Source organism: Lynx rufus, unplaced genomic scaffold, assembly GCF_022079265.1.
Source record: "Lynx rufus isolate CCGP_SWC_20201006 ecotype Redwood Valley unplaced genomic scaffold, mLynRuf1.p SCAF_14, whole genome shotgun sequence".
Taxonomy (NCBI): domain Eukaryota; kingdom Metazoa; phylum Chordata; class Mammalia; order Carnivora; family Felidae; genus Lynx; species Lynx rufus.
The window spans coordinates 1,062,945-1,080,665 of NW_025814828.1; the positions used below are offsets into that span (position 1 = coordinate 1,062,945).

At 53.4% G+C, this 17,721-nt stretch overlaps 1 protein-coding gene across 1 annotated transcript in view; it reads right to left on the minus strand.

Moving 5' to 3' along the window:
- Positions 1–7,530: 7,530 nt before the first annotated feature.
- Positions 7,531–17,721, minus strand: part of DHRSX (dehydrogenase/reductase X-linked) — a 136,743-nt gene continuing 126,552 nt past the window's right edge. The window contains exon 7 of the mRNA XM_047075839.1: positions 7,531–7,982. Coding sequence (XP_046931795.1) covers positions 7,779–7,982 — 204 coding nt within the window. The 3' untranslated portion in view covers positions 7,531–7,778. The remainder of the gene's footprint in view (positions 7,983–17,721) is intronic.

A 17,721-nucleotide genomic window follows, 5' to 3' on the forward strand; every position in this document is an offset into this window, starting at 1 on the left:
AAGGCTTTGCTCATGTGATCCCCTTTCCTTCAGAGATACAGAGGGTCCATGAGGCAGGACTTTTGCTAGAAGGCAGCATTAAAATGGCTCGCCTTTGCCAAGGATGCCGGAGGGAAGGCTGGAGACAAACAAGCCAAGCAGCCTGCAGCCACTTGGATTCAGATCTACGGCCCCAGGGAGGAGAGGCCAAGCCAGGGGTTGAATAGGGACGGTCTGCTTTAACCAGGGCCCTTTCTGAGACCAGACTGCCCAGATATTTGCACGTTCTCAATAGGCAGCCTCAGTGTAAGGCAGACAGGTCTTTGAAGAGAGGAGGTGTGTTTTTTCCCCCCTGGGGCCTCGATTCTACATGCGAAGGAGCATTGGACATATTGCAGGATTTTGTGTTTGAAAAGCAAGATAGGTAGCCGTCCGGGGTGTGTCGGGAGCTGTGTTCAAAGCATCTAGTCTGGAAACAGTGCTTGTAGGGTCAGGTGGACGGAGACCAAGGGGGACCCTGCGGAACACCTTTGCCTCTGTTTCTATGCACGTTAATACATGTACACAATTCAGAGGCATTTAGCACGTTCGCCACATTGTGCAGCCATCACGCCCATCTGGTTCCAGAACATTCTCATTCCCCCAAAAGGAGACCCCATGCTTTACTCCCTCCCCCGGCCCCTATAACCACTAATCTTTCTGTGTCTATGGATTTAAGTATGTTAAGACGTTTTTGAGGCTGGTTCTTGGTGTGTGTATTAATATTTCCTTTTTCATGGTCAAATAATATTTCCGTGTAGGGATGTATGGTAATGCATTTTTCTTTTTTAACTACCATTCAGGCTCAACGTGGGGCTTGATCTCACGCCCCTGAGATCAAGGGTGTCATGCTCCGCCCACAGAGTCAGCCAGGCACCCACTAATGCTTTTTTTTATCATTTATTTATTTTTTAAAAGTGTACTTATTTTTTTTAATATGAAATTTATTGTCAAATCGGTTTCCATACAACAGCCAGTGCTCCCCCAACAGGTACCCTCCTCAATGCCTATCACCCACCCTCCCCTGCCCTCCCTCCCACCCCCCATCAGCCCTCAGTTTATAGTCAGCTTTTAAGTCTCTTATGTTTTGGCTCCCTCCCTCTCTAACTTTTCTTTTTTTCCCCTTCCCCATGGTCTTCTGGTAAGTTTCTTAGGACCCACATAAGAGTGAAAACATATGGTATCTGTCTTTCTCTGTAGGACTTATTTCACTGAGCATCACACTCTCCAGTTCCATCCACGTTGCTACAAATGGCCATACTTTATGAAAAGATGCTCAATGTCAGTCCTCATCAGGGAAATACAAATCAAAACCACACTGAGATATCACCTCACGCCAGTCAGAGGGGCTAAAATGAACAAACCAGCAGACTATAGATGCTGGAGAGGATGCGGAGAAACGGGAACCCTCTTGCACTGTTGGTGGGAATGCAAACTGGTGCAGCCACTCTGGAAAACAGTGTGGAGGTTCCTCACAAAATTGAAAACAGGTCTACCCTATGACCCAGAAGTAGCACTGCTAGGAATTGACCCAAGGGATACAGGAGTGCCGATGCACAGGGGCACTTGTACCCCAATGTTTATAGCACTACTTTCAACAATAGCCAAACTATGGAAAGAGCCTAAATGTCCATCAACTGACGAATGGATAAAGAAGATGTGGTTTATAGATACAATGGAATACTACTTGTCAATGAGAAAGAATGTACTTATTTTGAGAGAGAAATAGAGCATGAACAGGACAGGAGCAGAGAGAGGGACAAAGAGAGAATCTCAAGCAACCCCTGGGCTGTCAGCACAGAGCCCGATGCAGGACTCAAACTCACGAACCATGAGATCATGACCTGAGCCACAGTCGAGAGCTGGAGGCTTAACCGACTGAGCCCCGCAGGTGCCCCAGGAATGCATTTTTAATGCGCCCGCACTATCCTAAAATGAAATCATAGATACTTACCCCCATAGTCAAACTGAATGATAGCCACGCCGTGTCCACATGATACAATTTATAATAAAGTGATAGGCGTTGGAACATGTCAGTGCTTGGAGACGATGAAGCAGGAAGATGCTTGCATGTGGGACCCCCAGTGAAGGTGTTGGCCTCAAAACAGAGGCTGCCCCAGGCATGCTGTGTTCTCACTCAAATGCCAGCAGCTGCAACCTGAATTTCTGCACAAGTTGAACGATGCAACCAAGGGCGAACTTGGATTAATGCAGTGGTTGCTTGGCTGGAAAATGCAACGACGGCATTTATGTGTCAACAGAGCATTTGGTTCTAGACGCGGGTTAGTTACACAGAATGTTCACCTGCATCTGGGCCAGACGTTGAGAAGGCAGGTGGGCGTGGGGACATTCTACATGAGGTGGCCCTGTCTTGTGCCTTACAACACGTCTACCTTGCTGGCATCCTCCTGCTAAATGCGAGGGGGAGATTTGTTTTTTCAATGTGCTCTTCTCTGTGTTTCCATGAACCGTGTGGAAAACAGCCAGAATGGAAAACCACCGGGCGACGGGGAAGGGAAGCCAACAACTCATCAGGTGTAGGTGACTTGGACCCAACTCACGACAGTGGTATTACTCACACAGTATTACTCACTTCTGCAGCCTGAATCCCCGTGTACAGCCAACCTCTTGCGAGGGCAATGACCATAAAAAGACTCATTGAGCAAAACAGGACACTCTGCCCAAGTTATAGTAAATAGACATCTCCCAATGTAAGTGTCGATCAAAGCACCGTGCCCTACACATTAAGTATATACTTAAGGTATACCTCAATAAAGTCAGAAGAATAAAATGAATATCCCCCCTAAAAAAAGGCCCTCGTAGTTACCATGCTCTGATTTTCTCTAGGATGTTTTCCATGAAAACCCAGTTGGCCACACTTAGCACCGTGGTAGACCAGTTGTACCCCACGGTCTTCTTTGAGGGACAATGTAAGTGGGTCTCGGGTGACTTAGAGCAAACAAAGTTTTTAAGGCACTGCTGGACCCGTGACAGTAAAATTATTTTTAAATCTACACGTCTGGGAAAATTTAAACACACGCTTGAGTAACCCACGGGCTAAAGAGGAAAACAAGGAGACAGGAATGGCAGACCGTATCTGTGAGACATAAACCAAGTCAGAGGGAGAAATGAGGGACACAGAAGCCTAGATGTCCAGAAAGCAAAAAATAAATGGCATTCGTCAAGTCAGGAAGTCGGACGATACATCCCAGAAAGAAGGCAAAGAATTGTAAAGAGAAGCAAAGGAAGAAATTAGACACCTGGTGTAACCAAAAATGATAGATTAGCAACTAAACGCACACACTGGTAGAGCTCTATTCCTGAACAGGAGAACGCACTTCATTGGTTAAGAATCTCAGAGCCAGAGATTACTACACGCACACATTCACGCACTGTCCCTTCAGGGCACATGCTGGAAACCAGGAGGGACTTAAGTCTGGGATTGTGTTTGTGCTTTTAAAGCTTTTGGTAAACAAGCAAAAGATGTAGACCCAATGCCTAGGATACCGGTACCCAGATGACAAAACATACAGCTGCCACTACAATTCCTTGAACAACACGGTGTGAACTGTGCGGGTCCACTGAGATGAGGATTTTTTTCAATGAATACAGCACAGTCCTGTAAATGTATTTTCTCTTCCTATGATTTTCTTTTTCTTTTTAAAAAATTTTTTTTTAATGTTTGTTTATTTTTGAGACAGAGAGAGACAGAGCATGAACGGGGGAGGGTCAGAGAGAGAGGGAGACACAGAATCTGAAGCAGGCTCCAGGCTCTGAGCGGTCAGCACAGAGCCCGATGCGGGGCTCGAACTCACGGACCGTGAGATCATGACCTGAGCCGAAGTCGAACGCTTAACCGACTGAGCCACCCAGGCACCCCTCTTCCTATGATTTTCTTAATCGCACTTTATTTTCTGTACTGATCTCATTGTAAGAACATGGTGTATTCCGGTCCACAGTAGGCTCTTAGCAGTTAATTTGTTGGGGGTTAAGAGTTACATGTGGATTTTTGAGTGCATAGAGGCTGGGCAGCCCTAACCCCTTGTGGTTCAAGGGTCAAGTGTGATTTCTCCACTTGAATGGCAAATCAAATCCAGACTTTGGATGCAAAGACACGGGTGGCATACATTTATTCCTGAACTTGTCTTAAGCAGACTGCATACATGGGTCGTGTTGTCCTCTCAGCAAAGCTGGGTACAGACAGGGTGGGTGTCAGCATCATCATTCAGTAGACGATGCATCACAGAGACCCAAAGGCTTAATGATGGCACCCAATGCAAGACTTCATGCTTCCCAAAGCTCCGATCCAATGGAAATGAGCATGGAATGCCCTCCCTGACCCATAGGCCAATCCAAGAAGCTTCCCCCCAATCCCACCTCCTTCCTTGGAGGGAGCCCAGTGCACCTTCTCTGGTTGTGTTTCCTAATAGCCAAGACGAGAGGTACCCATGCCACCTGTTCATGGTACAGACATCCTCAATATCCAGTTGGCATCTAGACAGAGCCTTTGTACTACACGGACCAGCCTTTGGTCACTTGAGTGAGCTTGTGTTTCCTCAGAACCTGGCTTGTAGCAATGACTGACTGACTGACTGACTGACTGACTAAGTGACTAAACACATGAATGAATGACGGGGTCCCTCCCACTGCTGAACCCAAACAGAGCTCATTGTTGCTACACCGAGGGAAGAAAAGAACGTCTTTAACGAGAAGACAAACACACATCATGAGCCCAACTACCGAATCGAGTCTTGCCCGCGGATGGAAAGTCGTCACCCTGGAGGGTGCACGGAGACCCTGTCCACTCCCCTAACGTGAGCCACAGGCTCAAACCCAGGATCTCCAGTGCCTGCCAAGCCATGGATTCCGCTTTACTCACCCAGAGATCCGCACGATTTCTCCAGCTTCTGGGAAATGTCTCCGAGGAATTTTATGATCCGGTGTCGAGGGAACAAGCTACCTTCTCCAGAACTATGTTGTTGTTTTCTTCCCTCTCTCTCCCAGGGAGGAAAAGAAACATAAGGGCTGTCACGTGACAAGGAGGAGGCATCTGAGGCCAGGGTCCTACAACGTACAAATTGTTTGTGAAGCGCGTCTTCTCAGCTTGGGGACTGTGGCATCTGTCAAATCCCGGCGTGTGTGTTATCTCAGTGGTGGAAGATGTCGGCTTGGCCAGGAGCCATCCCGAGCCTCGAGTCGGAAAGTACCTTTGTGATCATGGACACGGTCGTTGGCATTTGTGTACAATGGCCTCAAGCTGTAATAGGTTCTCTGATGACATATACATGCTCCAACGTTGGCACCTTCCAGAACTCAAGATTCTGTTTTGTGGTGCAAATTCCCGGCTGTTCAGAACACTAGATGAGCCACAGCTCGCTCTTGGTTTAATCAAGGAAGGGATTCTAGTTCTAAAAGACATTAGTCCGGAGTCTAGGGCTTTAGTAGGATATCTGAGCAGTCTGAGGGAGTGCCGATACCCAGGGCTGGAAGCTGTAATTCAAATGTGCCTGGCTCAGGGGCGCGGGGGCGGTCCTTGAACTTGGCAGATCAAGAAGAGGCCTTCAGAAGCTCTACAGAAATGCTGATTTATCCAGAGGAATTGCTTCTGCAATTCTGTTGAAATTGGAGATGACCAGCAATCCTTTTCAGAGGCTCCCCCAGGGGGCAACCAAAACCCACGAGCCTTAGTGGATCTTCAGAAACATCTTCAGCATCTTTGTTGAGAAGGAGGTCTCTGTAGGGTTTACCACCTTGGCCACGAAAACACAAAGAACTCACCCCGGGCATTCTCACGTCTCCCAAACCAGAGCAAAGACATTCCTTTGCATTTTATTAAGTTCCCATTAAAGGACGCTCCATTCCCGAAGGAGAACGCCTCATGGCGCCAGTCCATCCACCCTGAGCATCCAAGCAGCGAACTATAAAGCACCTGTCCCCGTGTCCAGTGTGAACCCCACACTGGAAGAGCTGCGGGCTGTGGTTCCAAAGAATGCATGTGCCCGGAGTTGACATCGGGTTTGAGTCTTTGATGAGATTCTGTCAACTGAGGGAATGGAGAGTGAGATGACCAGCCTGCAGTCACTGGTCTGGAAATGCCACCTGCAGTCCAGAGGCACACACACAGTGTCCTTTCTATTGCATTTCCAACGGCTAGTTTGTCGTTGTTAGAATTTGAGGACATCTTCAGACGGAGGACTGAGCCATCCTTGCCCGACTGGGGGTGAGGATGAGCGCTAAAGTCAAGGATCCTGCCCAGTAGAGTGCGTGAGATATTCGGAAGCGTCGGGAACTGTATGAGGTCCTATCAATTTCCGTCAGATTCTATCAGGTTCCAAATTCCTATCAATTGGTTGGTGGCTTTTTTTTTTTTTTTAATTTTTTTTTTTCAACGTTTATTTATTTTTGGGACAGAGAGAGACAGAGCATGAACGGGGGAGGGGCAGAGAGAGAGGGAGACACAGAGTCGGAAACAGGCTCCAGGCTCTGAGCCATCAGCCCAGAGCCCGACGCGGGGCTCGAACTCACGGACCGCGAGATCGTGACCTGGCTGAAGTCGGACGCTTAACCGACTGCGCCACCCAGGCGCCCCTGGTTGGTGGCTTAGAAGCATAGGAGTTCACCTTCCCCCAGCTCTGGAGACCCAGGCGGGGCAGGGTCACGTTCCCTCCAGAGGCTCCCGGGGAAGATCCTTCTGGCCTCTTCCACCTTCTGGGGGCTCCAGGAGTCCCTGTGTGTGGCTGCGTCTCTCCAATCTCTGCCCCCATCGTCACATGACCTCTTCCTCGTTTGTCATGAAATCTGTCTGTACTTATTTCAGAAGAGGAAACTTGGGATCACGTTGGGTCTGCCTCGAGAAGCCAAGATGATCCGCTTGTCCTAATTCCCTCCCAAAGGTTACCTTTCCAAGTAGCATCACATTCACAGGTTCTGGGAGGGTAGCACGTGCAGGTATCTTTTGAACCGGATCGTACTTCACCTCCTAGAGAGACCGACTGGACACAACCCCAACGACCTTAGACATTCTGTTAGGGACACAACCCATGGGGACACAACCCATGGCAAGAGCTCTCCAGACCCCTCTCTTCCTCCCCATCCTACGGATCTCTATGGGAAGTGCCGTCCAGGACCCTGTCCGCCCACCTGTTCTACGGAATCCCTGACTGGCATTGGTCATATCCACATGACGATGGGCTTGAGTTCATGTCAGCAGACCTATGGGCGGAAGGGGGCACCTGGGGCCGGGTCATTGTCAAAGTGTGGAGTAGACCATGGGTTTCCACCTCAACCTGGACCCAACAGACTGAGGAAGGCTCATGTCTCTCTGTCTTGGGGACCCAGGAGTCCAAGCTGAGTGTCCAGAATAGTGGGTGCGTGGGAGAACAAAGGACTCATGGGACCCAGAAACCTCTGGAGACCCAACGCTTCATGCTCGTGTCCAAGTGCCTGTGTCACTTGGAACGTGTCTCCTCAAACCTACTCCCTGCCGTGTGTTACTCAAGAAACATGGAGCACTTGGCTTAGGCAGCATTTAATGGTTCCTGGCACTTGGGAGAAACTTGCCACACAATTTATGGCTCACGGCCACTTGGAGGCCACACTCAATATTTCTTTTGTTCCCCGATTTCCCGCAAAGGCAGGACAGCAGACAGGAGACCGTTGGGGACAGAGCCCTGAAGGCAACAGCTGTGGAAAAGGCAGACACGGGGATCGGTCAAGACCTGCGTTTGCCGGGCCGAGGCGAGGTCTTCCCAATGTGGCCGTTACTCCAAGAGGGTGTCTTGGGTCACGTCAGGGATGCTGGTCATCTGGCAACTTGTGGCCCACAGTTGTCTCTGGAGATCTCGGTCGTACGTGACCGTCAGAGACTTGGTCTCTTTCTCATTGTAAAGGTAGCGGCCGCCGATTCCTTCCAGGTCCGGGGTGACTGCTGCGTAGACGGAGGTCCAGGCTCCCTCATCTGGGGTCTGCCGGGAGAAGGAAGGCCAGGACGCGTCAGCTTTGGGAGCACAGGGCACGGGATTCTTGGGGCCCCCACAGACGCGAGTTTCCAGCGGGGGCGGGGGGTGGCAGCGTTCCTGGGCAACGGTCACCGCGTAGGGGGACAGCAAAGTGCAAAGAGAAGCTGGGAACGCAGACAAGACACGTGAGGGCTGAGCCCTGCGTCTGGCGCACCGCGGCAACGTCACAACGCCACAACGTGCGCACGGTCCGCGGGGCGGGGGACCCAAAGGGACCTCAGGACACTGCAAATGGTGGTGACCCCAGGACCCTCGGGGCTGTGATTCTGCGCCCAGAAGCCAGCAGAACGTCCCCTGAGCTGCTTACGACAGGCTGAGCGCTTCGTGGGGGGGGGGGGGGGTCTTATGTTGCTTAATAAACTTGCGGAAATCCGCCCGCCCCAGCCCCTCAACCCTTCTCACGGGCCCCGTCGGTCTACACAGCCGACCCCGGAACAACACGCGTCCGCTGCGAGGCGGATGCTTTTCGGGAAATGCCACATAGTCTTGGAAATGCGTTTTCTCTGCCTAATGAGTCTCTGCACCGCATTCTCCTTCTCTGGCCTCCCCTGTCGTCCGAACACAGCGCAAAGCACACACAACGTGCCCAACGCGGTCAACCCGTTTACGGGACCTGCGAGCCTGCTCGTCCAAGGGAGGCCTCCGGGCCTCACAAGGTGGACGTGCGTCTTCATCTGCACGGGGGTGGGCCTTCCCACGCACGCGCACACACTCCCACGTGCACACCCCCCCCCACGGACACGCACACACTCCCACACACACACACTCCCATACACACACTCCCACGTGCACACACACCCCCCCACGGACACGCACACACTCCCACGTGCACACCACTTCCCACGGACACGCACACACTCCCACGCACACACTCCCACGTGCACACACCCCCCCACGGACACGCACACACTCCCACAGACACACACAGACTCCCACGTGCACACACACCCCCCACGGACACGCACACACTCCCACGCACGCGCACACACTCCCACGTGAACACACACCCCCACAGATGCACACACACTCCCACGCATGCGCACACAGTCCCATGTGCGCACACCCCCCCCCACGCACGCGGACACACTCCCACGTGCACACATCCCCCCACAGACACGCACACACTCCCATAGGCACACACTCCCATAGACACACACACACACTCCCATGCACACACTCCCACGCACGCGCACACACTCCCACATGCACACCGCCCCCCCCACAGACACACACTCCCATGGACACGCACACACACTCCCATGCGCACACCCCCCACGGACACGCACACACTCCCACACACACCCACACACTCCCATACACACACTCCCACGTGCACACCCCCCCCCACGGACACGCACACACTCCCACAGACACACACAGACTCCCACGTGCACACCCCCCCCACGGACACGCACACACTCCCACGCACGCGCACACACTCCCACGTGAACACACCCCCCCACAGATGCACACACACTCCCACGCATGCGCACACAGTCCCATGTGCGCACACCCCCCCACGCACGCGGACACACTCCCACGTGCACACATCCCCCCACAGACAAGCACACACTCCCATAGGCACACACTCCCATAGACACACACACACACTCCCATGCACACACTCCCACGCACGCGCACACACTCCCACGTGCACACCGCCCCCCCACAGACACACACTCCCATGGACACGCACACACACTCCCATGCGCACACCCCCCACGGACACGCACACACTCCCACACACACCCACACACTCCCATACACACACTCCCATGTGCACACCCCCCCCCACGGACACGCACACACTCCCACACACACACACACTCCCATACACACACTCCCACGTGCACACACCCCCCCACGGACACGCACACACTCCCACGTGCACACCCCCCCCACGGACACGCACACACTCCCACGTGCACACCACTTCCCACGGACACGCACACACTCCCACGCACACACTCCCACGTGCACACACCCCCCCACGGACACGCACACACTCCCACAGACACACACAGACTCCCACGTGCACACACACCCCCCACGGACACGCACACACTCCCACGCACGCGCACACACTCCCACGTGAACACACACCCCCACAGATGCACACACACTCCCACGCATGCGCACACAGTCCCATGTGCGCACACCCCCCCACGCACGCGGACACACTCCCACGTGCACACATCCCCCCACAGACACGCACACACTCCCATAGGCACACACTCCCATAGACACACACACACACTCCCATGCACACACTCCCACGCACGCGCACACACTCCCACATGCACACCGCCCCCCCACAGACACACACTCCCATGGACACGCACACACACTCCCATGCGCACACCCCCCACGGACACGCACACACTCCCACACACACCCACACACTCCCATACACACACTCCCATGTGCACACCCCCCCCACGGACACGCACACACTCCCACACACACACACACTCCTATACACACACTCCCACGTGCACACACCCCCCCACGGACACGCACACACTCCCACGTGCACACCACCTCCCACGGACACGCACACACTCCCACGCACACGCACACACTCCCACGCACGCGCACACACCCCCCCACGGACACGCACACACTCCCACAGACACACACAGACTCCCACGTGCACACACCCCCCCACGGACACGCACACACTTCCACGCACGCGCACACACTCGCACGTGAACACACCCCCCCACAGATACACACACTCCCACGCATGCGCACACAGTCCCATGTGCGCACACCCCCCCACGCACGCGGACACACTCCCACGTGCACACATCCCCCCACAGACACGCACACACTCCCATAGGCACACACTCCCATAGACACACCCACACACTCCCATGCACACACTCCCACGCATGCGCACGCACTCCCACATGCACACCGCCCCCCCACAGACACACACACACTCCCATGGACACGCACACACACTCCCATGCGCACACCCCCCCACGGACACGCACACACTCCCACGGACACGCACACACACTCCCATGTGCGCACACACCCCCCCCACAGACACGCACACACTCCCACAGAGACACACAGACTCCCACGTGCGCACACACACTCCCACGCATGCGCACACGCTCCCACGCACGCGCACACACTCCCACGTGCGCACCCCCCCACAGATACGCACACACTCCCATAGACACACACACACACTCCCAAAGACACACACACACACACACTCCCACATGTGCAAACACACTCCCACATGCGCACACACCCGCATGAGCACACACACACTCCCACGCACGTGTACACACTCCCACAGACACACACACTCCCATGGACACACTCCCACGAATGCGCACACACTCGCATGCACGCATATACTCCCACGTTCACACAAACATTCCCACAGACGCACACACACACTCCCATCTGTGCAAACACTCCCATAGACACACACACTCCCACATGTGCACACCCCCACGGACACACACACTCGCATGCACGTGCACACACTCCCATGGACACACACACTACCATGCACACACTCCCACGAACAGACACACAATCCCAGGGGTACAAACACACTCCCAGAGACACACACACACACACTCCCACGTGAACACACACACTCCCATGCATGCACCCTCACATGCACGCACACACACACACACTCCACGCACACACACATTCCCATGTACGCACACACACACTTCCATGGACACATACCCCCATGTGCACACACACTCTCATAAACACACACTCTCCCATGTACACACACACACTCCCGTAGACACACACACTCCCAGAGGCACACACAACCATACACACACTCGTATGCACACACACTCCCATGCGCACACACACAACTCTATACACACTCATACTCACACGCATGTACACACATTTGTATGCACATACATTCACAGGCACGCAAGTCATGTACAGACATATTTACCTGCACACGCATATGTTCTCACACACATGTATTCATATGTATTTTCACATGTACACACAGGCACTCCCACTCCCACACATACCTTCACACACACAGTCACACGTACATACTCATGCACACACCTATGCTCATGTGGACAGTCATGTACCCACATGCACACATCCATTCCCACGCACACACACACATACTCCGATACAGACACATAAGCTCGTATTTACACACCCGCACACACATCTATACACACATACACTCCCATGCACATGCACACAGTCACCCAAGCCATCCCCGGGCAGCCAGCTCTGCTGACACACGAAGGGGCAAGGAAAAGAGCAGTGTCTTGGCTAGAATGCATCTTGTGAAGAATTAATCACATCCACTTACCCAAGTATCATGGCTTAAATACATGATAGATGCCAGGCTTCAAAAAGCAACCGCTGATCATTTGTCGAACATTTTAAAGCCTTGGGCTCATAATGAAGACGGAAATGAGATTTCATTTGTATTCTTTAATTCCTAAACGTTTTGACAGCTCGTGAAAGAGATGGTTTTATTCATTTATACCTCATTATATCTCATATCACATCCTAATCATCACCCATCAGAGCAATTATAGGTCATGTCCGCGTGAGATGGAGGGTGTCATGATAAGTGTGGAGACGCACATGTGTACAAGTACACACACACGTACACACACGTGCTTACAGGCACACACATGCTCACATGCACACACACCTGCACGTACTCATCCATGAGCACACACATGTGCTCACACACTCACCCATGCACACACACTCACCCATGCACACACACATGTGTTCACACATGGTCACATGCACACACATATACTCATACATGCTTACACTCGCTTGTGCACACACTTGCTCACATGCACACTCACTCGGGCCCACACATGCCCACGTACTCATACATGGCCACAGGCACACACACATACACATGCACACACTCACATGTGCACACACATGCTCACATGCACACACATGGCCACATGCACACACATGCACACACTCACATGTGCGCACACATGCTCACATGCACACACGTGCTCACACATGGCCACATGCATACACACATGCACACACTCACATGTGCGCACACATGCTCACATGCACACACATGCTCATACATGGTCACATGCACACACATATACTCATACATGCATACACTCGCTTGTGCACACACTTGCTCACATGCACACTCGTGTGCACACATGCCCACATGCACACACGTGCTCACACATGGCCACAGGCACACACACATACACATGCACACACATGTGCACACACATGCTCACATGTACACACGTGCTCACACATGGCCACAGGCACACACATACATGCACACACTCACTTGTGCACACACATGTTCACACATGCACACACACATATACACACGTGCTCACGTGGGCACACACGTATTCAGGCACATGCACACACACTAGCCCACACGCACACACACGTGCTCACCCACAAGCTCGCATGCCGTCACACACCTGATTTTAACCTTTGGGGATTTACCTGCACGCCCTGGAGGATGAGAACACACCCAAGAGCCTCAGGACCTGGGTTCAAATTCCTGCCTCACCACCTGTTCCCTGCGAGACCTTCGCCAAACCAACCACCCTCCCAGGACCCTTTCCTCACCTGGAAAACGGAAATTATACAACTAGCTTTTCCACACGAGTATCAGGGGAAATGCGCGACGCCTTGCGAGTGAAAGGCTTTTGGCAAAAGTAGAAACATGGCTGCAAGTGATACACAAGAACCACAAGGGAGACGACTTCTGAGCCCGAGGGGGCTCGTAGAGCGGGAAACGCCACGGGCAGGGGGACGGCCAGCACAGCCGAGTAACCAGGGGGAGCGTCCCCCGGGCCCAGCTCCAGCCTCTGTCTGGGCAGCAGCCTTCCTGCTGAGCTGGACGGGGCTCAGCAAAAGCCACAAGCCTCAGGCCAGCTCATCTGCGCCCCCCAAAACTCATACGGTGAAGCCCTCGCCGTCGGCCCCCAAAATGTGTTTGATTTGGAGGTGGGTCTTTAAACGGGGGATTATGGTAGAATGAGTCGTTAGGATGGGCCTGATCCCAAGGGGGTGGGGTCCTTCTAAGAAGAGAGGATGAGCACACAGACAGACAGGACAGAGGAGGGACAAGCCTCTGCCCCTTCCTGGACCTCACACACCAGCCTCAGCCCTGCCTGGACCTCAGACCCCAGCCCCTGCCCTGCCTGAATCTCAACCCCAAACTCAGCCCTGCCGGTATCTCAGCCCCCAAACTCAGCCCCGCCTGGATCTCAGACCACAGGCCTCAGCCCTGCCTGGGTCTCAGATCACCAACCTTGGCCCCGCATGGATCTCAGACTCTCACTCCCAGCCCCGCCTGAACCTCATTCTCCCAGCCTCAGCCCTGCTTGGACCTCAGACTCCCAGCCTCCAGCCCTGCCTGGATCTGAGACTCCCGGCCTCGACCCTGCCTGGATCACAGACCCTCAAATTCAGCCCTGCCTGGATCTCAGCATCCCGGACTCAGCCCTGCTTGGATCACAGATTCTTGGCCTCGGCCCTGCCTGGATCTCAGACCCCAAACCTCAGCCCTGCCTGGATCTCAGACCCCCAACCTCAGCCCTGCCTGGATCTCAGACCCCCAACCTCAGCCCTGCCTGGATCTCACACCCCCAGCCTTGGCCCTGCCTGGATCTCAGACCCCGAGACTCAGCCCCTCCTGGATCTCAGACCCCCATCCTCAGCCCCAACTGGAGCTCAGACCCCTAGCCTCAGCCCTGCCTGGATCTCAGACTCCTGGCCTCCAACCCTGAGGGGATCTCAGACTCTTTGCTTCGGCCCTGCCTGGATCTGAGACTCCCATCCTCAGCCCTCCCTGGATCTCAGACTCCCATCCTCGGCCCTGCCTTGGCCTCAGACCCCAGCCTCAGCCCCACCTGGATCTAAGCCTCCCACGCTCAGCCCCACCGGGATCTCAGACCCCCAGGCTCAGGCCTGCCTGGATCTCAGACCCCCAGCCTCGGCCCTGCCTTGGTCTCAGACCCGTAGCCTCAGCCCTGCCTGGATCTCAGACTCTTTGCTTCGGCCCTGCCTGGATCTGAGACTCCCATCCTCAGCCCTCCCTGGATCTCAGACTCCCATCCTCGGCCCTGCCTGGATCTCCGAGGGAGACAATGAATGTGAGTTGTTTAGGACACCCAGTCCGTGGTGCTTAGTTGTGGCAGCCTGGGGAACCCTAATTCAACTCAGTAGATGATTTTTCCTCTCTGCCTTGGAACGTTCCCTGCGGAAGGCTCTAGGAACAGCTGGCCCGGCAGGTGTCTCCTATCTCAGGAAGGAGCTGTGTGCACCCACCTTTTCCAAGGAACAGGTGGTTATACCTTCACTCATTTGCTACATGACGAGTCCGGGGCAGGACATGGTCAGATTCGGCCCCACGGACCTCAGAGTAGGAAGGAAGACTGGTATCGGCAGAAACTTCTCGGCCATGTGGCGTCCCCGTTTGGACCGAATGCGCACGTCCCCCCAGACCCTTACGGGAAAGCCCCAACCCTCAACGGGACGGTATCAGCAGGTGGAGTCTTTCGCAAGTGATCAGGGTGCAATGAGGTCGTGGTGGGATCAGTGCTCTTCCCGGAAGAGGACTTTGCCACCTGAGCGAACACACACATGCCCCAACCCCAAGCTCTACATTTGAAAGATGCCGTGGTCTAGGTGATGAGAAGACCACGGAGACGAAGGGAGGTTTGTCCTGAATCTCTTTGAGCTAGAACCCTGCACACCCCAGCGGCAAGGGTAGGCACAGCTGGTGTCACCTCCCCTCCGCGCTCACGTCTCCGCTTTGCTTCTCTCTGGTTTGCGCTCTTATTTCCTGTGCCTGTGGCTCACGGTGGAGCGATCCGCCATTGGCTGGGCACCAGGCTGTAGACTGGATGCCCCAGGGAGCCACCACGTCTGAACCTTGACAAGGAAAGCCCACGTGGGTCGACTGTTAATGGGGCCAGCAGAATAAAGCCCTCCCGCTCTTGGCGATCTCTTGCACTGGGATCCTCCCTCGCTAACTCAACTTTTCCTGTGGTGGACGCCATGTTGGGAAGAAGGCAAGGTCAAAAGGCTTCCTCTCCTATGACCTCTACGACCCGTACCTGGAGGGTAAAGATGTAGGTGATATTTCATGACCCATAAGCTCAAGCTAGGGGATGTTCATCCCCAGGGACCAGCGTTGTTAATCCTTTCTTCTTCTTCCCCGGGATCACTCTTTGGCTCATTCAGTCATGGAACTCACGTCCTAGAGAAGTTCAGCCCCAACCAGGATGGGTAAATGAGGCAGACCCTCCTTAGCTTAATTCGCCAAAGAACCATCGATAGGATGGGATCCAGGTACACAACTGTGTTCAAACCGACTGGCGGCTCAGGTCCGTGATCATACACATCACGGAGGCAGATCGGGAAGGACCTAATTAAGACGAATATGCGGAAAGCCCCACATCACCTGCATTCTGTCTCTGGCCTCAAGCAACACCAAGGACAGATGACCACCATCAAATCCCCCAGCAAAATCTGATTACCTGCCCTCGTGCAGTTGTAGTGGAGATGAGCTGCTTTCTGGCTCACTCCCAGAATGATGAAGTGTGTTTCCTGGGCAGTCTGTGCTGAAAAAATCAGTCACCTTCTGCATAGATAAGAAGGTTCTCTAAACAATGCTTCCTCTGGCATAAATAACATACCCCGTTTTATCTACAGCTTGTAAAAAAAAAAAAAAAAAACAAGATAATCCTTAAAGACTTGGAAGATGTCTAAAATGTGAAACCAGACCCAAGAGTGAAATGTGTTGCTTTTATCAGGGGCAGGGGGGTCGCTGGGGAACCAGACGCCCGCTGGGAGACCAGGGAAGAGGGCTCTGTGTATTTATAGTTAAAGGTTTTCTCTGCGTGAAGCCACGGATGGAACTGGAAACTACAGACTGTTTCAGTGCGATTCAGTACAGCAAATGTCTGTTAAATGCTCACCAATATTTTGTTGGCTCTCGGGGCAGAGAAAAGCTATTTTGAAAACAACCCCCACCACCCTGTAGCTTACAAGAGGCCGGGGCTATGGGGTCGACGGTTGGGCACAGATGCCTGAAAAAATAATAGCAAAATAAGGATGGAATTTAAAGCGTGCTAAATACAACCGCAGGGAAACATGAATGCCTTATAATCACATAATTATAGAGGGCTTTACAGTTTTGGAAATGCTTTCACACATATTCGGTTAGCGATTTTCACAACAATCTTTTCAGATGTTATTATCCAGAATTAACAAATTACCCAAACGAGGGGCACTGTGGGCGGTGGGGGTGGGGGAGGGTCAGGGTGGGGTCGTGCTGAATGCCCACGTCTTGGTTTTTCCATAGACCCCAACCCTCTCCCTCTTGGTCCTGAATCTGCCTCCCCGTCCCCCATGCCTACGGTTCATTTCTCACCTCCTTTCATGTCTTCGTCTGTGGAATGAAAACCTGACTCTCCTCTGAGCCAGAGACGCACATTCATGGCAGCCCAGTTGGTACATGGGGAACCAGAGACCCTACTTAACCCCCTCAAGGTCAAGCCTTCCCAGATCCCCACCTGGGCATTTCTCATCGCCCCATGTCTTGGACTGGAATCACCATTACTCTCACTTTCCTAAGTCAGCAACCCTGGAATTATCATTGAGTCTTTCCTCTTTCCTATGCCAGAGT